Source organism: Erithacus rubecula (assembly GCF_903797595.1).
Source record: "Erithacus rubecula genome assembly, chromosome: 2".
Lineage (NCBI taxonomy): Eukaryota > Metazoa > Chordata > Aves > Passeriformes > Muscicapidae > Erithacus > Erithacus rubecula.
Genome location: NC_136685.1, coordinates 79,950,288 through 79,978,050, shown reverse-complemented (window position 1 = coordinate 79,978,050; position 27,763 = coordinate 79,950,288). Strand labels below are relative to the sequence as shown.

Sequence of the window (27,763 nt, the reverse complement as noted above, 5' to 3'; positions counted from 1 at the left end):
ACTGGCAGACATTGCACCGTGGTAAGCCTAGACTAGATTAGGCATTTAACCTACTGGTCAGTGAGCTCTCAACAGTGGGTTTGTTGTGGCATGGAATGTACTTCCTTTGAGTGGAACAGGAGCCTCCCCATGCTGCAGGAGTGCCAGATACTGTCCCCTGTAATTGCCTCTCATTCCAAAGCTCTAAACTTGCCACAAAAACCTTTAAAAGGGACTGCCTTTAAAGTTTAACTCTGCTGGCATTTCTCTGTTGCCACACTGATAGACACTGCTGGCCCAGTGTCTATAACTGCCACTGATTTTTGTGGGAAGCAAAGGAAAGAAGCACTGCTGTGAACTAAAGGGGCTGTATTGGTAATAGAACATGAAAGCATAGAAGTCAACACAAAATTATACAAAGCCTAATAATAATACATTGTGCAATTAACACACACAAACACTCCCTTCAGCAAGACCTTCCTCACCCACCCTTCCCAACATAATCCCTCAGCAGGGAAGCAAGTAGCTTGGTGGTTAATGCTTGCCTTCTTGAAGGGAGAATCGGAATCAAGGTTCAGTGCATTAAAAATAAAAATAAAAGCAAATTAAAATGAGGAACTAGAGATAACTGAGTAAACAAAGTATCCATTCATAAAAGCTAGCCTGCAGCCTGACCAGGTTTTTTCATACCCTCCAAAGCCTACACTGATCCTAGTTTACTTCCTAGTCACCCTTCTGTCTGCCAGCCCACAGGAGTCGAATCTCTAAGCTGGGGACACACGCTCTGCAAAGGAGCCTGGCAGAGGGAGCAGCGTGTGTTGCTGGCACTGGAACAGCCTCAAGGCAGTCCACAGAGGTCCTCAGAACTCAAACTGCTGGTTGGTTTAAACAGCCAACTGTACACAGGCCTGGCCAGCAGAGATTGAGGTACTTTATTGCCCACTGGGAGAGATTCCTCCCCATCCCTTATGGCAGTGCCTTTGCCAAGACAAAGTTACCAATGTCACACCTTGTTTAGGGAAGAGCCACCATTTCTTTCATGCATGTTTTACCAATGTTTGAGAGCAGAGATGGTCTACATATCAACCAAGAGGATGCATTAACAGCCTATAATCCTTCAGTTGCTTTGACAGACCTGCATCTAAGTCAAAATATCTATGTTTTACTGCACAGGCTTGTTCCAATTCATATGGATGTGGAGAAAAAGACAATCTAAACAACTGCTATAGATTCTAGAACTATAGCTTTCCTTAAGGCACAGTTCAGACAAACCCCTAAATCACTTTTCTCCCTATTGCCAATCTGTGTTTAAAAACAGAGCCAAGAACAAACAAACAAACAAAAAAAATAAAAAAAAAAAAGGGGAGGGGGGGAGACTGTCTTGCTGCTTGTCCAAAACCATTCAACTATGTGTTATCTTCTGATTTATGTGGAAGACTTGGCAAAGTGCCATGGAAGCCAGAAGTGAAGGTAAAACATGCAACAGAAGCCAACTTTGAGCCTGGCACAGAAGTGCATGGAAAAGTCTTGACACAAATACCATACTGAGAGTGTCCCAGCTTTGTGCCTTCACCTCAGATGCAGTTCAGAGTCAAATGAGATACAGAGAATTTCAAAGCCACTCTGATATTTAAAAAGGAAAGTGTGGTAACCTTTCCAGTGGGCACAGTTAGGGGACAAGATTGCTTCTGATTAACCTACATGGTTACAGTCAAGGTATCTTTCTACTGAAGCCCTGGGTCTTTCCAACTAAGTTGGACATTCCCATCATTTCTTCCAGAGACTTCAGCATCCTAGTTTTTCTGTGTCTTCCCTCCCACATCCATTTTCCTCCCTGAATGTCTAGGTAATAATGTCGAGTACCAAGAATCAAAGCACCTTGGTCTCAGAAGTACCATGAAGCACATATACCAACCATGATACATCTTCACAAATTAGCCCAGGCTGCTGGCTTGGCATCAGACACTAACCTGGAGAGGGGAAATCCTGGTCACAGCAGCTTGCAGAGGTGTGAGCATATCAGATCTGTGCCAGGAACTGTACTCGTCACCTGCATTGGCCTTTGTCCAACAGGGAACCATGACATAAGAACTGCCATTGGCTAGCTGAGTGCCTTGATAAACAGAGGTGTTGGAGACACCAACAAGAATATCTAACTTCTGCCCACAGCTTGCCAAAGACTTACCACCCTCCACTGGATAGTGTAGCCTCTGACACCAAGGCCAAGGAGACAGCTGCCAGGAGCAATGCAGAGCTGCTTCAATGTGCTGCTGCCCAGCTCTGCCATGAAAATATTTTTGCTCCTTCCCACACTGCAGGAGAAGCAGAAGCCTAGGGAGTTCAGGCACACACAGAGCTCCACAAACCTTGCTGAATGTTTGAACAGGAGCAAAGAAAGCTGCCAGCCCCTTGGCCTCATGCATGCAGTAGGTCAGGACAAAAGGACATTAAGCCATGGCTCTAGGAGTCACCTTGGGTACTCTAGCACCAGGTGCTACCTGGGCTGTACTCTTATATACACTACCAGGGTAAAGCCTGTGCCTTCTGCATACCACCCTCTGGTTCCATCATCTCCAGGAAATCAGCTCTGGAGAATACCAGGATAGAAGTTGTGGAGCCTTCCCAGTCCCATCAGTCCCTGAAGAATCCAAGCTGGGCTTGGCCCCTCCCTGCAACCTCAAGAGAGCAGGGTTAGGGGTAGTGTGCTTGGATGAAAGACAGGACAGTCTCCTTTGATAGCTTCTCTGGATCTTGTCTTTTCTGAGAGTCGTGCACTTTGACACCTTCCCCCCATTCCCAGAAGAGGCGGCTGTAATGGCAGACACTGTGGGCAGAGAGGAGAGCAAGATTAGTTTGGCAGGGAAGGGAAAGGAAAACACTTCCATCCTAGCAAGAGACAGCTGCTTTTCCTCTGGGAGCCACACAGAAATACTCAGAACAGGTGCCTTAGAAAAGACTGGTGCATTCATTCATTCACCTTACAAACTCTACAGCCCTCAAAGTACAGCAACAGCCAAGCCTAAGAGATTTCCATGGAAACAAACTTGTTAATTCCAGCTTCACTCAAATTCAGTTCAGTATTTGCTGGAAGGAGTCAGGTCACTAGGGGAAAACTGTACCTCCCCCCAAGTTTCTCAGAGGATCAAACTGTCATTGCAGGCAATGGAAAGATCTTAATGAAGAATTTAGAATGTCTGCCAGGAGCAGCAACCTAATCCCTCACCACATACCTACTATAATCAGTAACAGCTGTCCTATGGAGCTTTGCAAACAAACAGCACTTCCCATTGCACAAAAGCAGCTAGGATCATTCCCTCTTTCCCCTCATGTGAAATAACTGAGCTCTGCTTGGCTGCCAGAGTTCTGGTCCTACAATGCCATCTCCCACTCCATCCATCAAGCACAGCCCTCCCTCCCTGCATCAACACTGTCCCAGTCATAATGAAATCAGAGCTGCTAATTACTGCCAACACAGCAGCCTTTAGTTTTGTACAATTACTGACACTTAATATTCATAGCTTATTTAGTGCTTCTGTTCTAACAAAGCAGTACCAGCACAGCGACAAGAGCACATGTCAGTGGCTATTTATAGGCATATTAGTACTCACTAACCACAACACATCCCTTCTGGGGTCCCACACAAGCATTCCCTCCACTTCCTCAGCCATTCCTGTAGGTCCATGCTGGCCTGTTTCAAAGTACATAGGCAGAACTAACCCCATCCTGACAATCAGGTAAAAAAGCATCACGGGCCTCTCCTTTTAAGCCTGGCTCTGCCATTTACATGAAGAAAGGCACAAGGACTCTTGAAAGTGCTGCTCTAAGACAGGTAAGGAGGTTCAAAGTGAGAAAATCAGAAGTGCTATTTCATATCAAGTTCTCACTCAGAGGCACAGTCCTGGGTAATGGTAGTAGTGCAGAACATCTCTACCTCAGAGCCCTGAGGCATCACTCAGGATTTGCTCAGTATTGGGTAATGCCCACAGCCTAGTACTGAGTAGATACAGATGGTTTTCAGCAACCACAATGTTAATGACTGTCCAATGACAAGCCACTCCATTCTTTCCCAAGGAGCCACTGTTTTTCTCTCCCGCTCTCTTTAAAAAAAAGCTCCCAGCTTCCCATAGCTTATTCTAGAGCCTGGGCTAAATAAACTGACATTTGCTTTTAAATTAGCAACTTCCAACCAAATATGTTAAAACCAAAACAAACAAAGAGATGCAACAAACTACAGTTTCTGGGCTCAATTTCTACTTTCCCGCATGCAGTATGTTCAGTAACTTGTAGTCTGCTGCAGACGATGGAACAAAGTCGTGAGACGTTTGTTATTCATAGCCATTAATTGCAAAATCCATGATTCCACATCAGCAGTTTCCTGAAAGCCTCAGAAAGTGCTGGCTCCTGCAGCACACCCTGCTGGTGACTAGCTGCGCTTGCACTGCAAACGACTGCAAGGACACAGCACTGCTGAGCTCCCTTCCCAAAGACCCAGCGCACACACACACCACAGAGACCCGTCCAGAACCTCAGCTCTGGCTCATACTCACTGAAAGGGTGCAGTGGCTTCAGGAAGGAGGTTGTATGTCGCTACATTGGTCATTTTGTTGAAGAAAAATTTCTTCTTGAAGTTTTTGCTGTATGCCATTGTCCAGGGATCTAGCAGAAGAATTACAGGAATCAGGTAGAAAATAAAAGGGGGAAAAAATCACAGAAGAAATACACGTACAGTGCAAGTAGGGAAGAGGAATCTAGAAGAATAATTGTGATCTTTCCATTACTCCTTCCTTCCTTCCCCCAAGACAACCTGCTTCCCAAGCTATTCTCTATTCCCTAAGAAAAACCCCTTCTCCCTGCATTTAGAAGTTGACATTTGAAACAGGGTATTTCCATGTCCTATTACTCTGGATAACATCTTGATGAAAAATTATTATCTCACTAAAAGATAAGGTAATCAGTCATGTAAATAAATGGAATTACCTACACGATAGCTAATCAACCCACAACAGAAAAACCTCACTCAAATCCAAGCTACCCTCATTACATACAAACACTTAATCTCTAGCCACTGGAATACTGCCATTAATTTTTTACCAAGATGAGCAAGCCTGGTCAATACTGTTTACTTGGAGAGAGAAAGAAAAGTTGAGAGGGAGTGGGGACTCTCTCTCCCTACCGTTCATGGTCCGCACGATGTAGAGCCCTGTGGGCACAAAGTGCCGGTCATCCCGGCCAGTGTAGGACAGCCGGGGCATTCCTCCTGAGCTCTTGATGACTTTCATCTCTAACCTAAATGCGGAGAGAGGGCAGGGATAGAAAGTGTTTCTTCCTTTACTGTGCTTGTACACACATCATGCCATCTGCACCCCTTCTCCAGGGTGTCACAGCAAGACCTGACACAGGTCAGGTCCTTGCACAGGACAAGATCAAATCATCACATCCTGAAGAACTGGGGTTTTTGCCTTCCCACACAGAACAAGAGAAACCAGACAATAAACTCATCTAGATCAGGCTGCAAATTGAGTGCTGTGGTGAAAAATTTATGGTGATGAGCTACCATAATTAATCCAAATGGGGTTCCTATTTCAAGTGTAAGTTCTTGACCTTTCAAGCCACTGAGAAGCCACTGATACTTCTGCACCCAAACTCAGGCACTGTTGCTACACCAGCTGTTATGGAGTGCATTGGCCACATCTATGGCATTAGAATGCAGCAGAATGATGCTCTGAGTGAGTAGCATCTCAGGAACAGCAGCCACCACAAGCTCTAACAGCTCTTTCTCCAGGACTCCACTAGCACAGATCAGAACATCCCTCCCATTTCTGTGCACCGGCAACTGATAACCTCAGTGGGCCCTGACATTTTATTTGCACTACTCACCTACCTCACAAAAATCTTGTCCATTTCTTCCAATCTGTATACTTCCTTCACTCTGGGAAGTAAAAACAAAAACATTATTTCAAAAAAGTTTAAACTGTTCCTTTTTCTTCTGCCCAGCTACAGGGAGCAGCCAAATGGTTGATTTTATACAGCATGAGGTAGTCAGGCACAGCTGATGTTCACCCTTCTCCTCTATCTTATGCTTCAGTACCTAGATTTTCTTGGCTTGAGAAAACCTGACACCTGCATACTCATGGCTGGATTGCTGTAAGCAGCAGATAAACATCCTTGCTGCTAAGGAAGCTGGACATTTTTACCTCAGATTGACTATACTGAAAAGTAAAAACAGTGAAAGTCAGGTGCTTTTGTTTTCCCCATCAGATAAATGGACCAAGGTCAGTCCCAGGCAGGTTCTGGCCTCAGCATGCTGCCTCACAGTAAAATTAAACCTGATCATCTCCATTATTATCCTCAGAGATGCAACAAACTTGTCAGTTACCCTGAGGTAAAAAGAGCTTTTTTTTTACAATCAGTAAAGATTGTTTTGAGTCCTAATTCTGTCATTACATCAAACTGGTTTTGTTGTTTTGAGACACAAAAACAATCAGTAAGTTTAAAAAGCACTGCCTCTGATTGGACACCCCAACCAGTCATTTCCCACATACTGCTAAAAGCATCAGGCTTCAAGGAGCACAGCAGGAACACTTTTAACACCTTTCCACAAAATCAGCAAGTACCCCCTCTACAATCCATTTCCCCAGCTCTCCTTATCACTTCACCTTCAGCTTTCCACAGCATTTTGGACTCCTCCAATTATCACAACTGTCTATTTGTCATTAGGTGGAGATTCTACTCATTACCTTTCATTAAGCCATCAAGGAGAAGATCCTCTTTCCCTTCCTCCAGATTCTTTCCTCAGATTATACTGCTACACTTCAGCTTGTGAATGAGAAGGTGTTTTGTCCATATCTGATGCCTTCCCAGTGGTGCTCTTATGCTACACTGCAGTAGAATTAATGAAATGGAAGGCCAGGAGACAACCAAAGCTGAAGCCCTTTGTCAGCTTTCCTGGGGGATGTCACTAAAGCCATGTCCTCACAGATGCTGGTCAGTCCTTCATTTACTAACAGTCAGCATCACTGTACTGCTGTTGACCCTTCAGGATAGTCAAGGACAGAATTCTTTGCAATGATTAAGCTCACTGGGTGCTAGACCTACAATCACAATATTTGGAATCCAAATATTCAATATTTGGAATCAACACCAGCCAATCCACCTAGAATGAAAATGTGACTATTTGACATGTGAAAGAAGGACACAACTTCTACATTAACAATATTTACCTTAAATATATAAAAAACTTTTAGCCTCTTTCCAAAGAACATAGCACAACTATGAATTTCAGCCTGAAACTTAACTCCCCTTCAGGTTTCCAACACACTGACACAAAAGCAAGCGAGGCTGAGGGAAAGAGGTGGCACAAACCTGATGGGGTTCATGTCTGGCCGGCTGGGTTTAGAAACAGCTTTGACAAACTTCTCTGCCAGCCGAATCCTGAATGAACACACAAAGAGAGACAGCAATTTAACAAGGCCTTTGGCACAGCAGGTAGGTAACAGTTTCAACAGAGTAAGTGATTAGACAACTCAGGACATTACCAACTCAGGATATTGCCTATTATCCATTAGGGAATGAGTCTCCATAGCTTACTCTGTAAGTCCACATGCTGTTGAACACTGATATATTTATCAGGCTAGCAGGACTAGCAGAGACATTATGTCCCTGAGAAAGGAAACAGAGGGGCTTGTTCCTTCTCTCGCAGCTCATTTATATTTCCAGTTTACCCCAGCTCACCCTACACTAAGAAAGAAGCTAGACCTGCCCTAATACACAGAGAAGATACAGTTGGAAAAGCCTAATGTACTTCAGTTCAGAGCACCTTCATTTACAGTTCATCTTTATAGCAGTGTTTCAGCTGAATGCACTTGTCTCCCTGTGCTCAGCATTCTGTTTTTTGTCTAAACACTGTTTCCCAGTCACTCCTACACATGTAGAGAAAAAAGCTTCTCTAGATCCTGCATACCTCTGGTTGAAATGCTGTGTTCGAACGTCATTGCCATTCAGCACCAAGGCATCAAGGATGTGGATGGCACTGATTTTTCGCTGGGCTTTCCCCTAAGGGGGGCAATACAGAAAATTATTATTCACATTGTTGATATTTCAGCTTTGATTTATAGCCTGTTTTCTGACAGGACATCTCTTCTAGCAAGAAGGCACCTTTCCAGATATTAGAAGCACACAAATTCCCTGCTGCCCATTATACAGGAACATAGTATTCTCCAAGAACTTATGCATCTCAAATATCCAGTTCTGCCTTAGGGGAGGGAGACAGGGTGGGACCACACCTGCCATCACCATCTGTGTCTTATCAGGTATCACAAAGCCCAGCACACTCTAGTATCCTCGTCTGAGGTGCAAGAGGAAAGGGAAACTCACAGGCAGCTGTGATTTTTCACCTTACACTGTAAATATACCATGAGGATCTTCTTCCCATAGACTGCAGTCACTACTGAGCAGTTATGTACTCAGAGAGCCACAGACACATGAACTCATGGTGGCAATGCCATGTGCAGCTCCACTTAGAACAGCAATACATCAGGTCCAGAGTATTTTCAAAACAATGTTGAAAGCTCATATTTCTAGCACTGGACAGAAAGAAGGAACATAATCCAAAACAGTTACTCTAAAGATCATATACAAAAAAAATCCTTGGACCCAGCATAGATGGAACATTTATTGTGCAGTATCTTACAGAGAGTAGGTGAAACTGCTCTTTGTATTGGCAGCGACATGGTAAAAGAGAAAGTAGGTTCCTACCTCTCCTTTCAGCTCATGAACAATCTCCACAGAGAGAAGAGTATCTCGTGGCAGTTCAGTTTTCAAATCCAGCTTTGTCCAGCGGTCTGACTGGCGACCCCCCCAGGTGTAGATCTGTGATTTCTGTACATAAAGACAGAGTCAAATTCACCCAAGGCTTCCTGAGGGCAGGGGTGGAGAAGAGACCTCTAACTGCAGAGCAGCCCTCAGAGAATCTTTTTGTCCTAGGCTGTCACAGGCAGTTTCTTTGTCATAAGTTTTAAGGAAGAACCTTAACCTCTACAGCAAAGGAACAAAAACACCGATTCTAATCTACCAGTAATTTTTCACACCCACACGAAGAAGCAGAAATAGAACACCTTTAAAAGGACAGTGAAGATAATTAGAGACACTAGCAGGAGTGCAGGTCTCTGTGTAGGCTGAGATTATAGAAAAAGGGTTAATTAGTGTGAAAAGTAGTGACATCAGGAGAAAGAAACATAAATAACTAGCAGCCTCATCCTGCTGATGAGGATTCTTTTAGGCCTTTAGGGACAGGAAAGGATGGGATGAAACTGCAAGGCAGAGTAGTATCATTAAAATGAATCAGCAAAACTCCATGACTGTTCTAAGCACTTACCCCTAACCCCAAGAGGAACTTCTGCTCACTTCCAGACACCATACACCGGTAATCTAACACTTGGCGAATTTTCTCCAGGGTGCTGGAATTCAGGGGAGTGGGTTTGTAACTGAAAGTATCAATGTCTGTGCCCTAAAGAGCAAAGGATGGAAAAGGCAAGATAGACAAAACACATCAACAGGTAAGTAAACACAACTTCTACATCAAATAATAATCCAAGACTAACTTCTTCATGTCTTAATTCCAATATTAAAAAAAAGTTATATTTGTATGAAAAGACTCTAGGCAAGGTCTCACCTGAATCAGCTCAAAGAACTTGGACTTGGGATCTGAAGACGAAGGAGCAACACGAGCCTGATCAGGAATCTGAAAACAAATCCAAACAATTGATACTGAGTGTTATTCTTTGGCACATTCAAAGGAGCATTTCTGGTTTAAATATATGACAGAACATCCTGCCCCTGAAACTCCTGCTTTTGGGATTTGAGATGAAGAAGAGATGTCACATGCCAAATAAAATGTCTCATATGTTTTGCAAATTTCATACAGGCATACCACATCTCACAGAAACCAACTGGCAGCTCCATAAGGATTTAGTCTAAACCTTTGATATGCATGTTTTGATGAAATACCATTTCACAGACACACCATCAGCCTGTGAAACTAACTGCCATATCTATGGCTCCACTGCAGTCAAAAGCTCAGGAAACAGAAACTGCAGATTCATAAAACAAGACCTTTTAGAGAGCTCTGCTGCTTGGGATCTGGGTACTGAGTTCACTCTGTGTACAATGAAATATTCTCAGCTGGAAAGAAGCCTGCTCAGTTAAGCCATACACAATAAATCAGGGACATCCTATTTGATTACATTACAGCTTGAAACTGTTTCTGACTTTCCCACAAGACAAGGTGTTAAACCTCTATCTAGAAAGTCCTATCTTTACTGCAGCTTCACACTTGTTTCACTACAGCAAGGACACCTTCACAATCTGCCTGCTTGACACCTTACTTACCCCCCATAGCTGGAGACACTCCTTTCGGATTTCAGCCTGCCGAGGCTCAACCAGTGTTCTAAAGAAAGACAGCAAACTGTTAACATGGTGAAACCTCCTTGATCTTACAGCATTATATATATATATATATATATATAATATATATATATTATATATATATTATATATCCCAGCTTTATAAAATTTGGAATTTTCAGCATCTGGCTTGGGAACAACAAACCTGAACTGCTCCACAAAGGGTTATATGAAAGAGTTCCTGTGTTTAGCTTTGTTTCATGCTCTGCACTACTGACTATAAGCCATACCACTGGGTATAAATATTTTCAATAAGTTATGTATTCGTACATACTTATGCTAATCTCCAAGAGTTGGGTACACAGCCCTAGTTAAGAATAACAGTGAAGACCTGCTGAAGGCCCTACAAAAAAAAAAAAAGTGTCTTAGAGCTTAGAATCAGCTCTAAGACAATTTCTAACTACCATATTCACTCAGCTTTCTACCAAGTGCTATGTCTGAATAACACATGAACAGAAAAGCCACAGCAAGGAAACATTGCAATATTGCAATGGCTTTAGTTTTATGCAAGAAATTAACATCAAGCTTTAGGTAATTCTAGGTCTATAATATAGATGTTTTGAATAGCCCCTGGAAAAATGAACAACTATAAACCACAATCAGTTTGGATGATAACTGTTGAATTGAACATACCAACTGCAAGTTATTTTTCCTGGTTATAGTCCTACTAAGAAGCAAGCTCACTTATGGTAACTGGAAATCATGCAATGCGTGGAAGCCTTCTCAACAAGGGTGAGATAACAGACAATCAATTTTTAGGACTCCTCCAGCCACCACCCTCTCTCTGCACAGCCATACATCTCTGCAAATAACTCAGGTAGAGACACAAACTGAGCTACCTAAAAGCACTTTTCACTTTTCTGGCTCCAAAGGCCAGTAGAAGTACCAGCTCAAATCAACAACTTATTAAACAAGAGCAAAATAATTCATTAATAGTAGGTTGATTCAGTCTTCACCAAAAGCCAGAGGAATATACTCACGTGTCTTGAACAAAGGCACGAATTTTGGCTAGTGCCTTTATCTGAACTTTGCAGTGGCTAAAAGAAAAAAAAGTTTTAGTCAGAGAGCAAATTAATCACCACCAACATTATTCTACTGTTCAAAACTAGAAAGAGTGCTAGGACAACAGGGAGAAGCCAGTCTGATTCACAGAGCAATGAGGGATCTTAGCCAACATGATTCAAACTGACAGGGAGATCACTGGAACAAATTAGGCAGTACTTTCTTTTCTACACAGTACTCAGAGGCTGAAGAGCCACTAACAGCAATATACCATTTCTGTCTGCACAGAGTCCTCCTGCTCTGCTCAGCCTCTCAGGAAACAAAAGCAGAGCAGTGTGGCAGCATCAGCAAGTACTTCCATGAGTGCAGGAAGTTACACCTGAAAGCCATGCTAAATTAATCTGCTTACAGCCAGCAGTCCTCATCACCCATAGTAACTCACTTTTCATTGGATTGTACAATGTAATTGTAGAAATCCTGGTTGTCTTTGATCACTTTCAGTGGGACGATAAGATTCACATCCACGTCAGAATTGCGCAGCTGGTTGAGTCTGATGTTCACTGTGAAGAGGTAACTCCGCACATCTTCAATCCCTGACTTCAGGCCTTTGCACACCACGTACCTGCAGAGCAAGGCAGAGACATCAGGTGGGCTCAGTTCTTTCACACAGCCAACTTTTCTGCCACACTTCCATGATAAGGACAGTTTCCCAAATCCCAGGAACTCTTTCCTCCTTACAAAGATGCAAACTTGCCTATCACTGAGTCATCGTACATTTTCTAAATTCTGGAAAGACAGGGAAATACAACCCTATGTAAACCCCCCAGAGATCTCCATCAAATTGTAAATCAATTCTGCTAAACTTGACAGGTACTATGAAAACACAGATAATATTACAGAATCATAGAATGGTTTGGGTTGGAAGGGATCTTAAAGATCATCCAGTACCTTCAAGTACTGGAAGGCCCCAGCTAGGTCACTCCTAAGCCTTCTCTTTTCCAGGCTGAACAATTCAAGTTCTCAGCCTTTCCTCATAGGAATTGTGCTTCATTGTTGAAATCATGTTGGTGTTCCTCCTCTGAACTTGCTCCAGCAGGTCCATGTCCTTCCTGTGCTGGGGACCCCAGACCTGGATGCAGCACTGCAGGTGGGGTCTCACCAGAGCAGAGGGGCAGGGCACAATCTCCTCCCTCATCCTGCTGACCACGCTACTTTGGATGCAGCCCAGGATACAACTGGCTTTCTGGACTGTGAGCACACAGTGCCAGCTCATGTCCAACCTCTCATCAATCCTCTGGCTTCACTGAAACCATAGTTGTTCCAAGCAAAACAAGATTTGTTACATATCCAGTTCCACAGCTTCCTTCCCATAAGGACAATTTGGCAAATATCATCTTTACTTTGTCTGTAATTTGCCAAACATCTAAAATGTTTCCTCCTCCAAGACAGCTGCTAATTGAGGCAGGTCACAAAGCTTCCACTAGGCTTATCCAAATCCATCTATCACTGTATGTAGAGGATTGGTTTCTTTAGTAGACCCTCATGCTCAAGCATCTCACCTCTCTGAGTTAGCAGGGCGGCTTGTCACAGGTTTAAAGATGCAAATTCTCTCAAAACAGCAATACAGCAGATAAACAAGACCCACACTGAATGGAGTAAATAGGTCAAAGGTTTTGCAGACAAAATGTCCTCCTGGAAAAAAAAGAGGAAGCACACCGATGTCAGTAGATTATAAGGAAACAAGGAGATACTGAGCACCTCAATCCTTCTGCAGAACTAGTAACATGGTATTTTGTGCAATTAAACAGCATCCAGAACACAGTTATGAAGTGGGCTAGCAAGACTTAATGAAAAATCTTCCCTATGTCTCTGCAGCAAAGAGAGAAAAGCATTCCTTTGCAAGAATCTAACCCTCCAGGGAATGGAGCCTTGATATATGCAACAAGGAACCTCAGACCAGAGGAGAAGACTAATAGATATTACCTAAACAGAACAATTTGCCATATAGAGAGAAAAGAATCTGTGTTGCCCCTCTCCTTCAAACAAGATTCCCAATTTCCCCAAGCAAAAAGCAGGCATTTTTACAGAACTGTCATCTACCCATGTAGGAAAGACATAAAAGAGGCTGCCCCCTTTATTACATCACATTTGAGACTACTCCTTTGTAGATCATTGCCTCAGGTTCTTCTAAACATAAGGCACAAGATAAAAATGATCATTTTGTGACCATTTGTCTTCTATATCAGTGCCAAAGGCTAACTAAACTCGGTGGAAGACAGGAGCCATAAGAATCAGACACAGTGTAAGGTCCATCATTTAGCAACAAGGTGCAGCTAAGACAGGGTAAGGCATCATTTGTTCCTATCACACAGATGGCAGATTTAAAGGAGGAAAGCCTTCAGAAGCTAGAGGAAAGGAAGAACTGGATAAAGACCACTCTGTTCCAATCAGCTGGGATATTGAAGAATTGGTCCAGCTAGTGCTATAAAACTCAGACTGTCTGTCCAGTTATCACACTGCATGACCTTACCCCAAGACAGCTACAAAACCCAATAAATTAAGGGCTTTAAATTAATGCATTTTAGCTCATGCTTTTAACTAAAAGCAAAATTAAACATAGATTAGCTTATTTTTCTGACCAGATCTCTTAGCTTTGTGACAACCATCTGAGGACTTATGCATACACATTGAATTCTGTGCAACTGACAACAGAGCAGACTCCAAGACACTAATAAAAACTGTATAGCAACATACCCCAGTGTCACCCACACCTTAGAGAAGGAGGATTAATGGACAGAACATACCTGTCCGGACAATGGACAGTGCTGTAAGGAACTGGCAAAGCATGAGTTGTTTGCTTAGGATCTCTTGCAGATTCTCCTGACCCTCCACTGAGAAACCCTGCAAAGTGCATAGCATATCATTAGTATCTCCACAAATCTGTTGGTCAAGCAAAGGATTCTGAGGAACTAAATCATGGAATCATGATCATTTCTATTTCTTTAAGGTAAAAGAATCAAGACCAGGAATTTCAATGGCACAGCTTGTAAAATTTCATATTGTAGCTACAGACACATGTCAAACACCCTATTGCATGCAGACCAAGATGTCAGTTTTGCCAGGTTTTTTTTAGTGCAGGGAGAAAAAGAAATTAACCAACCCCATCTGCCATTAAGAAATGCACTCCCTTGTGATCAGTATTGTCCAAAACAAAATTCTGGAAAGCAGTAATGTTCTCTGATCGAGTGATGTCTCCGTCTCCATCAATCCCACCCTCTCCTAAGGAAAAAAAAGGAGACACTCAATAACATATTTGCAAGTACAAACAACAGATCAGTATGTGCAGATGATCTATTGTATTAAATCAACATTTAGTCAGAAATTACAAAGACCTTGATAGGCAAATAACCATGAACAAAGTCCCTTGTTCACCACCAAAGGTGCTATTTAATTCAGAAAAAATATTCAGATTGAGTGGTTGGGATGAAACAAAACCATACAATAACCATGCTCAAATGATGAGTTGTACATTAGCCTCAGCAAAAGACAAATGAATACTATATGGCAACAATATTCTCATCCAAGCAGGAATGGCACATAGCTGAACCTACTGAAAATGTAAGATTCAACCTCACTGCACAGCTCATTTGTTAAAAGCATGTTATTACAGACAAGGCAGAATTCTTTATATCATGCATTTGTAACCTTCTACTAAGAATTCAAATAATTCCAAAGAAACACAATAGTCTATTTTCAAACAAAGTGTAATTTGGGCTTTAAAAAAGCAAATCCCTCAATAAAAACTGTGAATAAGTTTGTAAAGAAAGTAGGGAAAGAGATGTAGGGTTTGTGCACAAATACTTATAGAGTTTTCCCATATGGCTCTTTTGAAAGAGAGTTACACTGTCCCCCAGCTGGTGTTTTAGAAAGCTGACCAAAGGTATATTCTAGAGCTCACCAGGTGTGTGTTAAGGAAGCCTGAATTTCTATTTGGTATTGGTCCCTGTAAATCTTTTACAACTACAGATTCTATTACCTCACTGGTGGACTAGAAAGCAGAAGAGATCAGGATGCATGATATGGTTTTGATAACTAAACTCCTCACCAACTATCCTGTCAAATAAGTGAGGTGACACTGGAATTTGTTACCATTCTTCATAGCAGAAATATCATGGCAGGCTTCCTTCCCATCAGTGGAAGAGACCTGACTGGACTTTATAGCATAACAGAAAGGGATCAAGAAAATTAATCAAAATCATTGGGCTATTAATTTCTCCAGGTATCTCCTCCTCTCCGTAATACCAATTTGATGTGAACTATGAAGATCCAAACACCACAACCATTAGAACAATGTGTTTATCTGCCTTGCTGCCCTTGCCATGAACCTTCACTTTAACTAAGATCTAATCCTTAAGTGCTACTAACCACTCTCTAGGAGCTCTTAGTCAGGTGTCAAGAGTGGCAGCCAACAAGAGTCAGTGGTGCAGAGAAAAAAAAAATCCACAAAGCACAACAATGGAAAAGCAAACCCTCTGCTCTACAAGACAGTCATCTTCCAGTTTCTTTTATAGAGTCTGAAATAAGAAGCATGAATACTAGCAATTCCTGGATTTCCCCTCCTGGTTATAAAGGCAAGGCAGATAGAGGGCTCAAACACATCATCAAGATTAACAAGTTACAGTGCATGAGATGAGATGCAGTAATTCTGTGTACACCTGTTTAGTATGTCTGAAAGCAAGGTAAAACATGTTAACACAACAAACCTCCTTGGATTAAGCAGCTCATTTAGTCAAAGTGATTCAGATATAGCCTCCAGCCCAAATCTGTTTTATTTATCTTTACTAAGAGCCCACAATCAATTATCAGAGCACAGCTACAAAGGTCTGATATAGAAACATGCTGACAGTCAGGCAAATGAGGTTTCTATTTCTGGCTCTGCTAATAGATCTTGGGGCACATCAGGAAGCTGGAGCACGTCTCCCATGAGGATAGACTGAGAACACTGGGGCACTTTAGCCTAGAGAAAAGGCTCTAGGGAGTCCAAGCACCTTCCAGTACCTAAAGAGGGCTACAGAAAGATGGGAAAGGACTTTTCATCAGATAATATAGCGATAGAATAATGCATAATGGCTTTAACTGAAAGAGGGTATGTTTAAAATAGACATTAACAAGAAATTATTTACTCAGAGTGATGAGTCACTGGCACTCATAGCCCAGACAAGTTGTGGATGCCCAGTCTCTGCTCCTGGCCAGCTGGATGGGGCTTTGAGCAATCTGGTTCCATGGAAGGTGTCCCTGTTCACAGCAGGGGGGTTGGTGCTAGATGATTTTTAAGGTACCTTCCAATCCACACAATCCTATGATTCTGTGATAAGTCATCTCATTCACCATGTTTCAGGCTGAGATCAGTGATGTGAGAAAAACATTGCCAATTTTTAAGCACTATATAATGTTCAGATAAGCAAAGTACTCAAATAGCAACTGCTACAAGGAAACATATTCCCAGGCCAGACTGGGAAAAAATGCAAATGACTTGAAAAAATGAAAATGACTTGTCAGAGAAATTACTTGACATGCAAGCTCACCAATCTCAACCCTTTTCTCCAATGACAGCCCCCTTCTACCTTGCAAAATGCTTCCCTAAGTTTCTCCTAGATCCCCTTGCTGGTATCAATACCTGCCCTGCCACTAATACAGAGGCTGCAGCATAAGCAAAAACATCAGGTAACACTCAGAGGTGCACTACATACCATAATAAGGTTCAAAGAGCTCACTGGAAGCAGAATAGAAGTCCTCCAGTTTAAAATCATTTGGTCCTTTCAAGGTCATGCCAAACCCTTTTGCATGCCACTTCCTCCTCCACAAGACATATTCAGAGAAGCCTCCAGGACCAGCACACACATCAGCAAAGTAGAGCAGCTCTGCATCATACTCCTTTATCAAAGGCACCTGCAAAAGGAAACAGGAAATTCTACTGACCTGTAACAGCTCCCATCAGCCAAACCACATACACCATAAACTACACTGCTCAGAGGAATCTTTCAAGGACCTGATTTCCCAGCTAGTATCCTAAAGATTCTTCTTTCTTCCCACCTTCCACATTCTCTGAGAAAGCACTGCTGTTTGAAAATTAGAGGCACTCACCCCTTGACAGTCCTTAGGGTTTGTAAACATGTAGTCAAAGACATGGTCCATATTTGCCATCTTCATTGCAGCCCTGTGAACACATAAATGGGGCCTTGTTAAGTTTCATCCTTGGTTCCCACAGCTGAAAATGGACATACATGGGAAAGGGACTACACTACCAGATAGTGTACAAACCTATTCAGAAAAAAAGCTCCACGGATCATCTCATAGGGGTTAGACCTTGTTCGGGCTCGACGCATTTCTTCTCCATCCAGCTCATCAAATACACTCTGCACAAACACAAACAAAGCTCAGCTGGACCTGGCACAGGCTGGAGGGATAAGGTAGGCACCAGCATTTCCTATTTTCTTGCTTCTCTCTCCTTAGACAGCAAACTCCAGCAGGATTTGGTTCACCAATACAAAATGATTTTCTTTCTCATAATGATATTTGCTCTTCTTCTAAGCCACCTCAGGTCTTAAGCAAATTTAATAACACTGACAAATTCTGTAGTGATAGCTCCAGAGCCTGATAATCTGGTTAGCCACCACAAAAGCAGTCCCAGCCTAAAGTATTTCTTTCACATATACACACACACACACACACACACACACTCTACTGCAGTATACAAAGGCATGATAAAATCTAGAAGAGAAGACAGAACAGACCAGAAGAGGAGCTCATTTCCTTAGCTTATTGAAGCCTCCAGCCTTTCAGTTGGACTAAGGGCGGGTGATTGCTTTCCATCATTTCCTTGCTGGTTTTGGCGGAGGTAGTTACTTTGTTTCATAGTAGCTAGTATTGAGATACATTTTGTATTTGTGATAGCAACAGTGTTGATAACATAGTTTTGTTACTTCTGAGTGGCTCTTGAACAGCATTGATACTTTTTCTGCTACACATACCACCCTCCCAGCAAATAGGCTGGGAGTGCACTGTTGTGGAGTTTGGAGGGGACATAGCTGTCCAAACAGATATTCCATACCATACCCCATCACGCTCAGTATATAAAGCTGGGGGTAGGGGGAAGCTGAGGACATGCAGAGGTATGGGTTTTGCCTTCCCCAGTAACCCTTGCAAGTGATGGAGCCCTGCTGTCCTGGAGACAGATGGGTGAACATCTGTTTGCCCATGGCAAGTAGTGAATTAATTCCTCGTTTTGATTTCCTTCCATTGAGTGACTTTTGCTTTAGTTATTAAATTGCCTTTATCTCAACCTACAACTTTTCTTCAGTTTTACCCTTCCCATGCTCTCCCCAGTCCTGCTGGTGGGGAAGTGGTGAGTGAGCAGCTGCAGGGGGCTTAGTTGCCAGCTGGAGTTAAACCAAGACAATATCTTAGAAGGCTGAGGTTCAAAACAGGATGCTGAATAGATAGTAAAAAACAGGATGACAGGTCATCCCAGTGACATCGAAGTGACAGAATACTTCTGAGCTCTCAATCCTCTTCAATTATTTATTTCACTTGCTCTGCCAAAATTTCAGTTCCTTTCCAAAAAGGGGGCTCACCTTGCACTGCAGGACATTACGTAAAAGCTCTTCATTACAGAACTCTGTTTCATCTTCAATCATCAGCTTCCTCTGCAACAGGACAAGAGCACAGAGAACAATTAGCAAGCATAATACCATCATTTCACAATGCAGCATGTAAATAAAGGATGAAGGCTGCCAATCACATACTAGGCTGTATCAGGAAAAGCGTGACAATTAGGCTGAGGAATTTTCTCCTGTTAGGCATTTTGAGACCACATATAAAATAGTGTATCCAGTTTAGCCCTCCCCAGTACAACAGACATACTAGAACAAAAGCAGCAAAAAAGCCACCAAAATGACAAGGGTGAAAAAGCACCTGGTGTATCAGAAAAAGGTGAGAACAGTATGTTCAGAATGCAGAATGGGAGATCCTATTGCTGTACCTAACAATGGGACAAGTTCCTAACAGGAGAGAGAAAAGACTGACCTAGGCTCCTAGAGATGTACAGCGACATGACAAGAAACAATGCACAAAAGCCACATTAAAAAATGGCCATATGTAAATTTTCTTTTGTCAACTGGATTGTCACAAACTGAAGAGATGCCCAAACAGGCTGTAAAGTTTCCATTCTTGAAAATATTCAAAACTCCATTAAACAAGGTCTTGAGTAACCTGATCAGATCTAGCTGGATTTGCTTTAAGCAGGAAGCCAAACCAGCAACCTCAAGAGGTTGTTCACAGTCTATGCTGTTTTACAGCTATTTGACATGGCAACTGTCCCCAGCTGAGTACTCCTGCTTTGTCTTAGGCTGGTAAGTACAGTGAAATGAAAAATTACCTTCCCCACAGTCATCCACTCCTTCAGCTCCTGGGCATCTGGGATCTCCATGGTACACTCAGGACACCAGTCCACCTTCTCATAGGCACTAGGCTGCAAACACAAACCATGGGAAGAGACAAAGGTGTTTTTGCTAGAAAAATATAAAAACTAATTGTTCCCCAAAAGTTTGCTTCACATTGCTAGCATAAGGGGTTATGCCATGATTTTAGTGCCAATTGTAAAGTTTTTCCTCCTGGACAAAAACATGTCTTATTTATTTTTAAAATTAAAAACAATCCCAGACACCTCCACCACAAAAAAACCTCACCACATTCCCCTTAATAGAGTCTGATAATCAAGGCAAAACAGAAGTCTAGCACTTAAAGTACAGTTTAGAGACATTGGAAAAGAGACAGCTGCCAATAAAAACAACACTTGCTTTATGTATTCTTTCTCCCAGTTTTTGCTGAACATAACAAGACAAACGGGACTTAATACAGAAGGTACTTACCTCTGGCTCGTCCTGCCAATCAATATTGAGCTCCCCATCAAATCCTTTGAGGGTCAGGCCAAAGCCTCTCCTTCCCTTCTGATTGGAGGCCTCAACAATATCCTTCCTGCCTTGGCCATATTTTCCTAGACCTTCTCCTTCCCGGAAGCCCATCTTGGCCTATAAAGGGAGCAAAGGGAGCACTGAGGCAAGATTTGAGTTTACGTATACTGCTAAGGTCAAAGAGGAGTGGGGAAAATGGCACATCACCCTGAAGTGACTTGAAGGCACTGAGCATTTTTAACCTCAGTGATTCAGTAAGCATGGATGGTTCATTAAAAAAAAGTTGTTGGTACAGGAAAAATTCATGCTGTGATGATATTATTTGTTGTGAACATGCATTCACATGCATTTGATGTATCAGGTAAAACTTCAGGTAAAACTCAAAAGGAGGAATGCAAGACACTGCTCCTGAAACATACATCTCTTAGGTTAAAAGAACTATGTTCATTATCTGCTAGTTTGTCAGGCTTTTCTCTCAGTAAATTTTAGCAATAAGAGAACAATAACAAGAAGCAGGGATGCAGTCAATTTCATGTATGTACAAGACAGTAAGGAAATAAAAGACAACCATGCTACAAAGAGGATCAGAATCATATAACAAACTGGTCCTTTCACTTCACTCTCATCAGTTCTTAATAGTTAGGTCCAAAACTATTTTGACCTACCATAAGCTTTTGGGAGACACTGTTATACATTGAGTAGCGAGATGAAGTACCCTCCACAAGAGAGTCTTGTTTGAACTCATTGCTGAAGACTGGTCTTTTTTCATCACTCTCACTGTCAGACCCACTGGTGCTACTGGAAGACTCTGAAAACAAACAAAAAAGTGAGAATGAAAACAAAAGTAAAATGAAAGCAAGACACCTCAGTAATCCCATACAGTGAGACTCATTAAATCCTCTGAACAGGCACACAGAGAGGACACTGCAGTATCTCAAATGTGTTACAGGAAGCATGCAGGTGTACTATAACACACCCTGTGCAACCAACACTTGGTTATCTTCCCTGTTACCTCAGGGTAAACAGCCTCTCTGACTCCATGGATTCCTGGCCCCACAAAGGGCTGAGCAAACCCCATCACACCAGCAGAGCAGCCACAGCATGACCACAATAGTACAGTGGTGTGCCTGACCTTTGCAATGATCCTGAAGAACTGAGAAGGTCCACAGGGATTCTCTCCTGAGAATAGTGACAATTACACCTTGATGAAACATAACTGAATTTTCTTCCATATCCTACCTAACTACAAGTGTAAATCCATCCTTAACTTAGCCAAAGACTCACATCAAGTACACAAGCATCTACCAAATGGCCAACACTGCAGAAAGAAGAGAAAGTTAAATTTATTATACTTCAGTTTGACCCCCACTATCCAGTTAAATAGCAAGGATCCCCAAGTTCACTACAACCAGTGAGAGGTTTTTCACCTCTAGAGTTTACTGATACATACAAATTCAAGTGAAAGATAAGGTCAGAAGACATCAATCTTTTTTAAATTACCTTGAGAGAGACTTGAGGAAGAACTTAATCAAGTCAATGGTTCAGTCAAGATAGTAAGTATCAACATACACAGCAAGCACTCAGAATAAACATTTCTTACCAGAAACTGATGCATCAGAACCTTCATGGGCACCAAATAATGAAGCTCTGCCTGTGGCCAGTTCCACCTTGGGATCTAGTTGGTAAGAACCTAAGCCTGTATGAACTGCACAGTCCTCACTGCTGCTCTGCAGCTGTGATATGGCCAAACCTACTCACTCCAGGCAGGATGCCACTGGGATCTGGGCAGAAATCATGGTAGTCTCATTTGTCTGAGCCTGCTCTGTACCAGCTGGGTGCCAAGGAAGGCCCTACAATCCAATAAGTCCTTTTTTTCCTGGGGTAATATCACTATGAGGATGAAGCAGTGGCACAAGTTTCTTACTACAGCTAATTCATACAGACTACAGAAGCAACAACCCACAGCAAACACAGCCATGCTCTGTGTTGGCCCTCTGCCTCTTGAACTCCTTTGTTTGCCAAGTGCTAGAAAACATTTTGTGCTGCTTTGTACAACTAGAGGAAGTTGAACAACAAAAGTTGCCCTGACATAAAACAGATTGCTAGCAGAATTGATCTTTTTCTGTTTATCTCTTAAGAAGGAATAATTTAGCTCCACAGAATTGTTTAAAAAAACCCAAAAGATATTATAATACTAGAAACAAGGACTGAACTTTTATTACTTTTGTCTAACTTAAGAAAAAAACCAGACTATTTCTCTCTCAACTCACAGATCTCTGTATTTCCTGTTTTGGAAAACTGAGCATCAGTGATGTAACAGGAAACAACTGAAAAATCAGCCAAAAAAAGGCATTACAAGAAAGTGAAGTAAAAATGAAAGATGCCACAGTAAAATATACAACTGTAGTTAAAACCCTTTCAATGTGCCCTGAGTGCTTGTTGCTGAACAATCCATTTTTAAGATTCAGGACTGGAGTACTCATGTAACTACTACACTAGAGTTTCACAGTATCAACATTTGAGGCTGTCAGCTCCAGACAAGGAAGGCTATGATTCAACCTGTGTTTGCAACATTCTGTACCCATCTTGATTTGCAAATATCTATCACACAAGATATATTTCTGTTTCTCTCACAGACCTTTTAGCTAAGAACACACTCACAAAGGATTTTTGCTTTAGGGTCAGTTACAGTTTTTTGCTTCTTCAGTACACAGCTTCAGTTAACTTTGCTACCTGCTTGTGAGATGTGTCTTATTTTCTAGAGAATCATAAAGTGCCTTAAACTCACTGCATAAGTTTCAATGGAGTCCCTTTACAACTCTTTCTGGTTTTGAGATTTACTAAGCCATGCTCAGCTGAGATTATATCTCAAATCACTTCTTTCCCCTAACCTCTCTTCTTTTATTAGAAACCACAATGGGTATAATAAACTACTAAACAATCAACTCTACCCAAAATATTGACCCTGAATTGTGTCAATTTCTTTCTTAAACACTAAGGCTTACAGCCTATTGTGACTCATGTATAAACTCAATAAACAAAAGGGGGAAAAAATGAAAAAAACTTTGGTTGGAGTTTTTTAACTCAGCCCTGAGTGCACAGAGCATTACCTACCCCAGGTCTCACATTGTGCACCTCTGGCCTCCTCGCTCACCTTGGGCCTTGTCAGACAGATACACACACTATACCCTGCAACTACAGCTACTCCCAAACCAACCCACTCATCTTCCAGACACACCCCCTTCCACTTTCACAAGGGAAGGCTTCTTTGTATGTTCAGGCACGTGAACACTTCATGACCATGAGAAATCCTAAGACTGACATAGCAGGCATGACAGTAAGGCAACCTGAAGTACCATCTTGGGAGAGTTTAAAGTGTCCCCCAACAGCAAGAGCAATTGTGTAGGTCAAGTGCCTCATCTGTGCTATATCCAGACGAGAAAGCACACTCCAAGAAAAAGTAGGCAGTTAGTTAACTTGAAATAGATCTTCTTCCTGAAAAGAAACACCTGTGAGCTCTCACAACTCTGCCCTCCCCTGAAAAAAATCACACTGAGACAGCATAAGAGATGGTTTTACAAAGTAGAAGCCCCAACCAACTGGCCCCTTTGTATTCATCTCAGTTTCTCCCATCTGCAGAAATGTGACAAGACTACTGATTTCTTTTTTAAACAAAATTATGATTATGATGCTTCTTTATGGCGAAACACCCACAACACCTCAGTGCTGAGTTTCCAAACCAGAAATAACTGCTGAGACTGAAAAGATCAATATGACAAGAATGTTTAAAGCTTTGGATCATGCACGTCATCCACCTCAAATTCAGTTTTCTGTATCTGAATTCATACAATTCCCAGATGAAAGGTTTACATAAGATTTTTTTAAAAGCCTAAAAGAATTCACACCAATCCAAGACTGAGAAAAGAAATAATGTAGCTTTTTTCCTAAAGAGAGAGAATACCCTTGAAATTCAGGCTATCACTTAAAACGCAGGAGATGTAGGTTCAATTCCTGGTTATTATTTAAATCCCCTGCAGCAGCACATTCCAGATCTCCAACCTTACCTTGAGTAGTATGATTACTAAACTGATTTTCATCATCTGAAGTAGAACTGAGGGTTAATCCCAAGTCTTCCACCCTCTTCTTCTGCTTTTTTTGGGGGCTGCTAAATTCGGGTTCTGTCCTTCTCTTCATGTTTGCCTGAAATGCAAAAAGAAGAAGATCACACTTGGCAAACATTAAGCAAGTTAACTTTGTGTAATGCACAGCAGCATGGTGGCAGAGATCACATTATGCTGTTCAGTATTAGACTTCTCAATGTAAATGTCTTCAGGTAAAAGTCCTAGCTTCTTTTGAACCTGCCTTTTTAAACACCTAGTCTAACTAATCAGATGGGAAACTGATATGGAAATTTCCCTATAACTGATGAATTTCAAATCACTTCTACAACCTACTTATCCCCAAATGCAAGTAGATGAAGTCAACACAGACATACACACTTAGATAACTTAAATATATAGCAGTTCATTACTACTACTACTGAATCAAAGATTCATTTTATCCAAACACACTAAAAAAAAAAAATCAATCAAATAGAGAATATGCAAGGTTGAACTAATTTCTCATGAAACTCTAAATGACTCTGACCTCGCCTCTGCAGATATTAATTAATAAAGGAGCTTTTCTACACGACTTTTATAACAGAACTTTATTAAACATGTGTGCTCAAGTTGTGTGTTGTGTTGTGTTTTTCACCAGGAAGCACTGGCAAGATATCCAGCTTCTGGATGTGGCTGATAGTACCTTGCATAAACCCAGAGAAAAGTCTAATGCTTAAGATGGAGTTAATAGAAGCCAGCTTGGAAGGCTTGCAGAAGACAAGAAGCAATGAAAGACAAAGTAGGTAAAATTTTAAAGGGAAAAATGCTTAGCACACCAGCTAAAACCTCCTTGCTACTTAAAAAAAAAATTAAACTGAACCATGATTAGTGTTTATTATTCTACATAGGATTTTTGGGCTATAGAAGATGCCCCAGGCCACCAATTCAAACCTTTAGTTACCAAACTTTTTTTCCACAAACACTTACAAGGCAGCTTAAGGCTAAATCCTTTCTTTATCCCCACAACTCTGACTGCAAAATGATCCCACAACCTCACTGCACTATGGCTAAGAAATCTTCTCCATTCCACCAGTTCTATTACAGACAACTTACCTTCATCTGCTCTTGCCTCAATTGAGAGTTTTGGTTTTTTTTCCCTTGTTTATTTCTAACAAACCAGCCATTTTATATTTATGCTGAGAGAGCCAAATGAGAGACCAACATACTCTCAGCTCACTCTTACCAGCTCCCTATTGAGACCCCGGCCTTCCAAACCCCACTAAGAGTCCCCCAGCGCACCTGCATTCCCAACAAATTTCAAACCATGCAAAATGAGGTTTAAGTTAGTGATATCCAGTTCCTCAGGAGCCCTGCAGCTGCGAGGGAAAGCCCCTCCACATCCCCACCCATGCCCTACAGCCCCTTGCACAGCATCATCGGCCCTCACAGAATCATTTAGGTGGGAAAACATCTCTAAGCTCATCGAGTCCAACACATGACTGAGCACCAGCATGGGCACTAGACCGCGGCACTGAGCGCCAGGTCCAGCCTTTCCTTGAGCACCTCCAGGGATGGTGACTCCACCACTCCCCTGGGCTGTCCATTCCAATGTCTCATCATCCCTTGTGTGGAGAAATTCCTCCTGATGTCAAATCTAAACCTCCCTTGGCTCAGCCTGAGGCTGTGTTCTCTTGCCCTGATTGCTGGGAGCAGAGGCCGATCCCCTCCTGGCTACATCCTCATTTCAGGTGGTTGCAGAGAACGAAAAGCTTTCCCTCGAGCCTCATCTTCTCCAGGCAGGACACGCCAGCTCCCCCAGCCGATCCTCACAGTGCTTACCCTCCAGACCCCTCACAGTTTCGCCGTCCTCTGCCTCTCACCCCGCTCGCACCGCCCGCCGCGCAGCCCCCGGTGCCAGAGGCCGAGCCGAGACGCCCCCGCAGGCGGAGAGCGGGCGGCGGGGACACGGCGGGACGCACACAGGACCGGGGCCGGCGGACGGCACCGTGCGGCACTCACGGCGAAAGCGGGGCAGGCTCCGAAGGGCTCCGGCTGCAAGGGCTGGGTCTCGCAGGGCGCGCAGAGCGGAGGACGCGAGGCCGCCGCCACCGCTTTCGTTTCCCCGCTCGGACGCGGCGGCGGCACCGCCCCCGGCCCGCCCCTGGCGCGGGGCCTCCCGGCCGGCGGCGCGCGGCAGTGACGCACCGCCCGCGCGCCCCACGGGCCGCGGCCCACAGGCCGGGATTCTGGGGAAAACGCCGCACAGACTTAATAATTCGTGCACATATGGGTATAAAAATGTTTATCGATCGTGTAGCGTAGCGTAGGGAGTGTTTGGGCTGAAGAACAGGAGGCTCGGGGTGATCTTGTCACTCTCCAGCTCCCGAAAGGAGCAGGCCAGGATCCACCTCTCCTCCCTTCAACCAGCGCCAGGACACAGCTCAGGCTGAGCCAGGGGAGGGCCAGGCTGGACAGCTGGACGAGATCCTGAAAAAAAAGGGTGATTCCACATTGGAATGTGGCACCCGGGGAGTGGTGGAGTCACATCCCTGGAGGTGCTCAGTGAAAGACTGGATGTGGCACTCGGTGCCATTGTCCTGTTCCCATGGTGATGCTCAGTCACGGACTGGACTCGGTGACCTCAGAGGACTTTTCCAACCTGATCCTGGGAGCCGTCTTGTACTTTGCATTAAACTCGAAACCTGGAGACAGCTGGTACAGCTCAGCACAAAGGCCTGAGTGGTTAGTGTAACAAAACCAAAGCAAGCCCAGAGGTATCAAGAAATAGGGGGATGCTACTCATGAACTGTAGCTCGTGGTTATGCGATTGCTGTAAACTGTGTCTAAATAGGTTGAGTTATGGCAGGACAGGAGGATGATGAGGAAGAAGTAAAACACTGACTAGTCCGAGTATACCTTTGGAAAATCACTTGGGGGAGGGGAGCACAGCTGGATTATTGAATTGCCTGTTACATGTTCTGCAAAGTTATATTTGACAGTTGTTGCTAAGGCTCTGTAGCAGGATGCTTGTCTGGAAGGGGAAAAGCAACTTGAACAACTATTGGAAAAGCTATCCATGGTAAATGAAGAAGGGGTCATCCCTCTGTGATGGTCCCCTTTCACTAGCACCCCTTCCCAACTCTTCGACTGATGCTGACATCTGTGACTAGCTCAGTTGTAACCTGACATCTGGAAGCACTTGATCCCAAGACAGGTTCAGGCATAACATCTCCAAGGGCACATCCAAGTA

The 27,763-nt window shown here is 42.9% G+C and overlaps 1 protein-coding gene across 1 annotated transcript; it reads right to left on the bottom strand.

The window, feature by feature from the left end:
* Positions 1 to 331: 331 nt before the first annotated feature.
* Positions 332 to 26,683, bottom strand: CMTR1 (cap methyltransferase 1). The gene is made up of 24 exons (XM_079298386.1): positions 26,353 to 26,683; positions 24,478 to 24,613; positions 21,079 to 21,221; positions 20,372 to 20,530; positions 19,879 to 19,971; positions 19,076 to 19,147; positions 17,763 to 17,857; positions 17,586 to 17,658; positions 17,192 to 17,390; positions 14,602 to 14,720; positions 14,246 to 14,342; positions 13,001 to 13,133; positions 11,884 to 12,063; positions 11,420 to 11,476; positions 10,366 to 10,423; positions 9,650 to 9,718; positions 9,353 to 9,484; positions 8,734 to 8,856; positions 7,940 to 8,031; positions 7,342 to 7,410; positions 5,861 to 5,908; positions 5,153 to 5,265; positions 4,527 to 4,635; positions 332 to 2,803 (listed from the first exon to the last, which is right to left on the bottom strand). The coding sequence occupies exons 2-24, from the start codon at positions 24,605 to 24,607 to the stop codon at positions 2,671 to 2,673; spliced, it is 2,496 nt and encodes an 831-aa protein (XP_079154512.1). The 5' UTR covers positions 24,608 to 24,613; positions 26,353 to 26,683; the 3' UTR covers positions 332 to 2,670.
* Positions 26,684 to 27,763: the final 1,080 nt, after the last annotated feature.

What these genes read in the sequence shown, in the direction of transcription:
- CMTR1 (XM_079298386.1), bottom strand. Translation starts at nt 24,607, where the DNA reads ATGAAGAGAAGGACAGAACCCGAATTTAGCAGCCCCCAAAAAAAGCAG. An exon ending in ACTGTCCATTGTCCGGACAG is followed by an intron (nt 13,134 to 14,245) that starts GTATGTTCTGTC and finishes TTTTTTTTCCAG; the next exon opens with GAGGACATTTTGTCTGCAAA. An exon ending in CGTGCCTTTGTTCAAGACAC is followed by an intron (nt 10,424 to 11,419) that starts GTGAGTATATTC and finishes GTCTTTCTTTAG; the next exon opens with AACACTGGTTGAGCCTCGGC.